This window comes from Crocodylus porosus, unplaced genomic scaffold (assembly GCF_001723895.1).
Source record: "Crocodylus porosus isolate Cpor-Errol unplaced genomic scaffold, CroPor_comp1, whole genome shotgun sequence".
NCBI lineage: Eukaryota > Metazoa > Chordata > Crocodylia > Crocodylidae > Crocodylus > Crocodylus porosus.
Window position 1 is genome coordinate 17,906,665 of NW_017728928.1, and position 7,934 is coordinate 17,914,598.

A 7,934-nucleotide genomic window follows, 5' to 3' on the forward strand; every position below is an offset into this window, starting at 1 on the left:
ATCACCTCCTTGGACCTGCTCGAGATGCATCTGTGGATGCATGACAAGGTGCGGTTGGCTTTCCTGACTGCATCCCCACACTGCTGGTCCATGTTCATCTTGGAGTCAATGATGACTCCAGGATCCTTTTCCGCCTCTGTACGGACAAGAAGGGAGTTCCCCAGCCTGTAGGTGTGGTGCCGGTTGTTGCTCCCCAGGTGCATCACCTTGCACTTGTCTGTGTTGAATCCTATCCTATTCTCCTCTGCCCACCCTTGTAACCTGTCTAGGTCTGATTGTAGCCTATTCCTCCCTTCTAGCATGTCCACATCCCCCCACATCTTAGTGTCATCAGCAAATTTGAACAGGGTGCCTTTTACCCCCTTGCCCAAGTCACTGATGACTAATTTTATTTTAATACTCTGTTGGCTTTTATAAGTTATTTTGTTTCTTCTGTTCTGTTCTCTTGTTCACTCATTTTAATAAGTTACTTTTCTGTCTTCTGGTCACAATATATATTCTTAGTATAACCAGTTTCCTCCGTCCTCATGTAGGTATCATGTTTGTTCGTAGGAAGCAAGGCTGGATCTCAAGTGCTAAGAAGGCTATGCAATGCATGCCACTTCTAATTTTGAAGATTGTACTAAACAGTGATTCTCTTTGCAGTGCCGTCTGCTGTCTCCTTGGGAAAGTGAGTAGGTGCTATAGCGCTTATGATTGAGGGAAGCCTTAGGGTCAAGAAGGGTGCGGAGTTCTGCTGTTCAGAACTGCTTGTGCATAGCTAAGTAGATTTAAAGTTGTTACAATTATAGATCTAAACAACCCTGATTTATCCTGAATTTAAAAATAAAGATTCAACTCTTTTTGTCCTATAAATTGGTAAGGTGCTCAGATACCAGTATGTTATAAATATATGGAAAGATGGATGAGTTGTTTAGTTTACATGATGTCAAGGATTATCTGTAAGGAATGTTCTGTTTATGCCATGGTGTCATGTTAGTGCAGAGGGAATTAAATACATTTTTTTTTTGCCTAAACTGGTAAGTTTAAAGTATTATCTACACATCGTCTATACTGCAAAGCATAGCTGTCAGTGAAATGGCCACTCAGAACAATTTTTTACTTATGAAGCCCACCTTCAATAAAATAGTGTTTAAATGTAGATTGATTTTTAAGGGATGTATGTTGTAGCTGTGTCAGTCTACAAGCAAAAGCAGAACTCTTGTGGTACAGGCAATTTATCTTTTATTAAACCAACTAGATAGCTTGCAAATAAAAAAAAATGTTTTGCAACTATCTAGTTGGTCTAATAAAAGATATTGCCTCTACTGCAAAAGTTCTGACGGATTTATTTTTAATACTTTGAAATATAATTTTAATAATTTTAAATGTAGGCCTCATTTTTAATAATTAATTTAGCATATGGAAGTGTCTTTTCCCAATATTCGTTTTTTAAAAATACGGGTTCTTGAGTTTCATTTTTCATGTTGTTAATCTAACAATTCAGCAAAAAAGAGAAGCCATTCTGTAGGAATTTATACCCTGTTCATTCCAGTCAGACATCTTCCCAAGCATCAGGTAGGTAGGCTGGGTGAAGCTCAGAAGACTTTTTAAAGCATCACCTGGTGTGGGTGCAAGGTTCCATGAGGTTCAGGACTTGGGGAATTAATTCACTGCATATGCAAGCCTCTTTATTTGTTAAGTCCAATGTTTCATACCAGCAAGCATGTTAATCAATCCCTTGTCCTCCATTTGTAGTATTTAACTAGTTTCTAAATTAATTTCATGAACTAATAACCCAAATAAGAATGCTTTGTATTGAAAAGCTTGTCTAACGTGCATTTGGTCTGATAAAAGATATCACCTCCCCAAGAAATCCTTCATAAACTAGATCAGTGGTTTTTAACTGGGGTGCCATGAGATCCTTTCAAGGATGCCACTAAACAGAAAAGTTATGGAGGAATGCCTTGGGTCTAAAAAGATTGAGGACCACTAAGCTAGATGAACGTACTCCGTTTTATACTTCATTTTGCCAATAATTAATTAGCCAGGGATAACCCTTTGAACCACACAGTCGACCTGAGGCCAGACAATATGGTACCCAAGAGCCCTGAATCCCAGTCTCATGCTGTAACTAGAAGAGATTCAACCACCGCTGAGACTAATTGTGAACCCTGTTTTTATCTTCAGGGTGTTCTTGTGTCCACCGGTTTAAAAAACATGAAAAATGGCATGGGGGTGTTATGCTGGATATAGTTTATCTCTGATGCAAGAACTAAGAATTGTTGTTGCTGAGCTGCTCCGTGCAAACAGTGCTAAAAGAGCAGGCTTGCTATCTATCCTGTCATGCCAGGCTTATTCATCAGCCACTTTACCTCACCCACCACTATACACACACATGTATCTTCTGGACTTTTCATTTCCTGTGGCAATTTATAACGATGTAGCTTTCATTTGAATCGAGGAGCTGTATAAGATTCCACTCTCTTAATTAGGAAGAGCAGTGTTCGTTGCTCTGAGCCAAGTTCTGTTTTCATTTATGCTCATGGAAACCAAGAGAAGTGAATGAGCAGTTCCTCGAGGTGTGAGGGTGGAAGCTGATCCTTTGTCTTCCTACCAGTTCATTTCTATATATAACCACTGTATCATTCAGGAACTTACAGTCTAATTCTACCGTATTTGGGAACTCAGTGAGTTGGATTTGCTTATACCAAATTCAGGGTTTCTTAAATGTGCAGGGGACATGCTAAGAAAGTGTAATGTATAGACAGAGTGTTGGGGCAATTTACTATGTAAATGGTGTTTGCTGAATAAAAGAATCTAGTTCCCAGTAAAACTAATGGGCACAATCTCATACAATGCTTTAACAGTGTAGCTCGCTAGCAAAATTTGCAAATCTTCATCTTGTCAGTGAATGACAATGCAGTATCCTGTCTGTATTCATAACTATCAAAAACATTGGGATGGGTTACTGTGAACACTGAAGGAAATAAGTGTATTCCCTCTACACTTTATAACATAAAATGTATTGCTGGATTTTAGGAGCTGGCAGTATTATCTGTGTTCATTTCTTCAGTTTGTTGGCTCAGTTAATTTATTTTGAATTGAAGACAGATTTTTACTTAGTTCCAACATTTTAACTTGAGACTTGCTTATATTAAAGGTTCTGATTATTTTAGAAATCTGTAAAAGGCTCTGTCTGATGTGACTTGTCTGACTAGGGTTATAACAATCAACACAGAACAGTTAAGGCTTTTTAATAGCAATGGCTTATTAAAATTCATCTTTGCTGGTGGGACTTCTCGGAGCAGAGTGTGGAACATTAGTTGCAGTGCATATTTCTGTATGATGTACAGTAAGATTTGGCAGTAGGAGAAGAGTATGCTATTAAGTATAGAACGAAAAATACTGAATGAAAACCTGCTAATGGAAGGTGAGGGTTGCATAGTTTTAAGAGTTAAGATATGTTGAGATAAGCTTGTTACCAGAATTAATTTAGCTATATTGCAAACACATTATTTCCTATTCCTGTCTTGCTGGTTAAAGTATGAAGTAAAGAGTTTACCAAACCAAAACTCACTTCACATTACTTGCCTTCTTTCCATAGTCATCCCCCCAGTTTCTGTTTGCTCCTTTCCATTAGAAAAAGCAAAGTGAAGCAACTGGTTCAAACTTTTTCACAAGTGTAAATGAAGTGCGTCTCCACTGTGGTCAAAAGGAGTTAAAATGGTATATAACTGAAGCAGGCCAGCAGAAATACAGGCCCATTTTTTGTGTGCCAGTGCTGGGACACAGGCAGTGGGACACGGGCAATGTGGTTTTGAGAACTAACCAAAACAATTTGTCTAAGTATGGGTTAAAGAGCCTTTGTTAATCATATTGGGTGTTTATTATGGCAGCTTAGATGTCAGCATTAACCATTTCACCACCGATCATTTTTGCAGAAATTTCCATTTGGGACTGGCAGGAGCTTGTAATTTCTTCCCCTAAGCCTGACTTCCAGAAAATAGGACTAATGAAAATCCAGTTGCAGCCTTCTGCTTCTAGCAAAACCTAGGAAGCTGTAGATCACTTGCTGTTGCTCTCAGATAATAGCAAATCTTATTTTGGTTTCATTGCTCAAATTCCCTCAAACATGTTAAGCACCATATGTAAGCCAGCTTTGAGGTTGGAAACTCTAGCCATTTGAGGTACATCATGAAAAATGTTTATTCCTGCTTAAATGAGTCCTATTTTAATAGCCTTAGAATAGTATACATTTACACAGTTCAGGTATTTCTGAATTTTCAGCACTGGTCACAAGAATAAGAAATAGTGTAATTATTTCCATCATTTATAACTCTAAAGCCATCATAGCCAGCTTCTCCAGAAAGGCTTGCTTTAGCTGAAAGGTAGAGTATAGAAATTTCACCTTAAAAAAATGTTACAGGCTTCTAGAAACTGTTTTGTTTTTACTAAAAAAAGTTTTGCAACCTTAAATTTAGCTGTTGCTCTATATACAATATGAGGGGAGCAGATGTAGCCTTTGATTGCATAGTTTCTTTGGCTGTCAGCTTTTCTGTTAACCATGTTTTTTGGTTTTTACAGTCCACTCCTTGCCGTGTCCTTTGCTGCCTCCTGCGCAATTCCAGGAATCACCCTGTTGACACTGGGAGTAAATTCTCTCACTGGGGCACTAGGAGCCTTCAACATTTTCCTCTACACATGTTGTTATACACCAATGAAAAGAATGAGCATTGCCAACACATGGGTGGGGGCTGTTGTTGGTGCCATTCCTCCCATCATGGGCTGGACTGCAGCTACTGGCAGTCTTGATCCTGGTGAGTATAAAATATACATCCCTTACTTTTTTTTTTCTTGGGGAGGAGTAAAGGGGGAAGGATTTGCATTGCTGCATTTGGGGCAGCTAAAAATAAGCAACCTAGAACTTATGGGTTTCTCTTAAGCATAGGGCTTAGTGATTACTGATGCAATATACATTGAAGCACAGTACTTACAAAGGCTGGCTTATATTCTTCTTAGCTATTAAAGGCTTGTTTATGTTGGCAAGCATGCCCTTACAGCACCGCACCACATTAGGGCAAAAGAAATAAGCACAGGTCTTGTCATTCTACCTTTTATAAGTCATTAGTAGCAGATGCAGGATCTAGGGAAGCATCACTCCCAGGTAATACAAGCTTAGGAAACCTGGAAATCAAAAGCAGGAAGAAGAGCTTTACTTCAGTATCTGGACTACAGTGAAACAACCTACATATTTTTGGAACAGAAACACTGGGCTTAACTTGAGGTGTTTCTACTGGCAGAGTCCAGTTATGTCTTCGCTATCTCTCCAAATGCCAGAAACTATCCTAGAATGCCAATGTATTGGTAGATTGCTTAATTTGGGCTTTTGAACTGTAAATATTCTTCTCCCCACCTCACGAACAGAGTTCAGAGATTTCTTTTTAGTAACTGTGAACTATTTTTACATTGCACGTAAAACACTGATCTGTTCAACAGCTAAACTTTGAGACAATTGGAGCTTGTTCTCCCTGCCAGCTAGGATCTTAAAGCCTCAAAACTATTTTGTTAGAGTCCAGAGAAACTTAAAAAGTTTGAATGGGTCTATTAGGAAAAAATAGTCATTTTAGTATTATTTAAAACATTTTTTCGGTCTGTAATAGATAAGTATGTAAACGTAGTGTTTATAAATTCTTGCATTTTCACGAGAGCTCATGAAGTTGTAAAATGCAACTACTTTACTTTTTCAATGCATAACATTTTTAAGAGAGCCAAGGATTTCTTACAGGGGTGTAGGTTGTAGGATTTCTTAGGGTGATGTCTTCTATTGAACCAACTACGTAGTTGGGATAAAGGTAGACAAGCTTTCGAATGCAAGGCATTCTTTATCAGGTCTCGGAGAGAGTGCCTTGCATTCAAAAGCTTGTCTACCTTTATCCCAACTACATAGTTGGTCCATAAAAAGATATCACTGTAAGAAGTCCTTGCTTTTCACATAATTTCTGGACTGTCTTGACTACTACATCCCTCTTACACTACTGTAATATTTTTACAACTTTGTTAATGACTTCAAATACTAGTCTTCTAAACCAGAGTACTCAGAATCCATGCAAAATCCATCTTGTTATTCCTCATTTGTGGTACACATTTGTGGCTGTGGAAATGAAGCTGAATTGCTACTGTGTATACTCTGTTATGATATAACTCTCAGCTGGAATTAGGCTAAAAGTTTCTTAATTACACACATTAGTATTTGGCATCTTGTCTTAATTCCCTCAGTTGTGCCTCCTGAGGAAAGACGGTGTTTTCTTATGTTTTGAAAATTCTATCAGACCTCTTAGAAAGCCCTCTATTGGTGAAAAGATGATAATTTAATTTAAAATATAATTTTGGCCACTATTGGAGACAGGTTATTACATTAGATCAACCTTGGATCTGATGCTGTATGATGATTCCTATGTTTATAGGTAGGTTTTGGTTAAAGTAACTTTACAGTATCAGTTCTAAATTTGCTGCATTTACTTCACTGTCAGTTTGGGCAAAGCCAGGGTGTTTTCTCAATATTGAAAGAAGTGTTATTAGGTCAATAAGAGCCTACACAGTGAAACCCACTCGGAGAGAATCGTGGAGAATTCTGACTTAGAATTGACTGCTTCAGTGCATTGCAATATGACAATTGCATTCCCTTTTATGAAGAAAGTAGATTATCAGTGGTAAAAGGTCTGCCTTTTGAGCTCAGTTCTTCAGGGCTCCTATGAGAGTTAAAGGTGCTCAACACATTGCAGAATTTGATCTCTGTATAAGAAGGCTTCTATGTGCATGCCCATATACACATCTATATATGGATGTGCATCTATTCTCTGAAACCTGCAGAGCCAGAGTTGTGGAACCCATTAATAATGTGTAATTACCTAGCAGACCTAACCTAGTTTTTAGGTTCGAGGTGTGAAAATACATTTGCACCTTGTTAAAAAAAGTTTGATTATCCAGCTGAGGAACAATGAGGAGCAGACAGAAAGCTAATGAAAAGAAAGCTACTCTGAGTTTCACTGGTATTGCTTGGGTTTACATTTTATTGTGGATTTTCTCTCCTATTCTCACAGCAATCACATTATTGTAAGGGTTTCTGGTAGTCTAAGACTAAGGTAGCCATTAAATATAGAACTTCTTTCACTTTTCACTTTGGGGAGCTAAGTGGCTAACCATTGCTGGTCCGTTTCTTTACATTAGAGGCCAGCTAATATCACTGACATGATTCAGCTTTGCTGAAAGACGGTGCTAGTCTTTTGTAGGGTTATCATATTTCCAATTTTAAAACGGAGGATACATGTTGGGGGGGACAGCAGTAATATGATTGTGGGGGGAGCAGTGATATGCCAGTGCCCTATCCCTGCCCTGCACTCCCAAGCCACAGCTTCCCCCAGCCTTGCTGGTGCTCCTCACTCCTGACCCACAGTACCCCGCCCCTCAGGCCATGCCGGTGCCCCTTACTTCCAACACGCAGCCCCCTTGTCCCTGCTTATGCCCCTCACTCCTGACCCACAGCCCTCTGCCACTGCCTGTGCCCCATGCTCCCAACCCACAATCCCCCGACCTCCTTGGTGCCTCTCACTCCCAACCTGCAGGCCCCTGCTCCCCTGGCCCTGCAGTGTCTCCTGGCTGCCCTGCCACTATGAGGAAGGGCACTGGTCCCAGTGCTGCCAGCCAGGCCACGTAGCTTCCTGCTGCCTCTGAAGGGCCCGCCCCACCCCCTTTCCACGGTGGTGGGGTAGGTGCCTTCTCCAGCTTGCTGCAACCCCAATGTCATAGTTTCTAGGGTCGGAAGGGACCTGAGCAGATCATCTAGTCTGACCCCCTGCCATGGCAGGAAAGAATACTGGGGTCAAACGACCCCAGCAAGATGTTCATCTGACCTTCTCTTAAAAACCCCCAGGGTAGGAGCCTGCACCACTTCT

The 7,934-nt window shown here is 40.0% G+C and overlaps 1 protein-coding gene across 1 annotated transcript in view; it reads left to right on the top strand.

Annotated features, from left to right (window-relative positions):
- The window catches only part of LOC109315159 (protoheme IX farnesyltransferase, mitochondrial), a 150,865-nt gene that overhangs the window by 126,827 nt on the left and 16,104 nt on the right, over positions 1 to 7,934 (top strand). Inside the window, exon 6 of the mRNA XM_019542732.1 lies at positions 4,567 to 4,799. Within this exon, the coding sequence (XP_019398277.1) occupies positions 4,567 to 4,799 (233 nt within the window). The remainder of the gene's footprint in view (positions 1 to 4,566; positions 4,800 to 7,934) is intronic.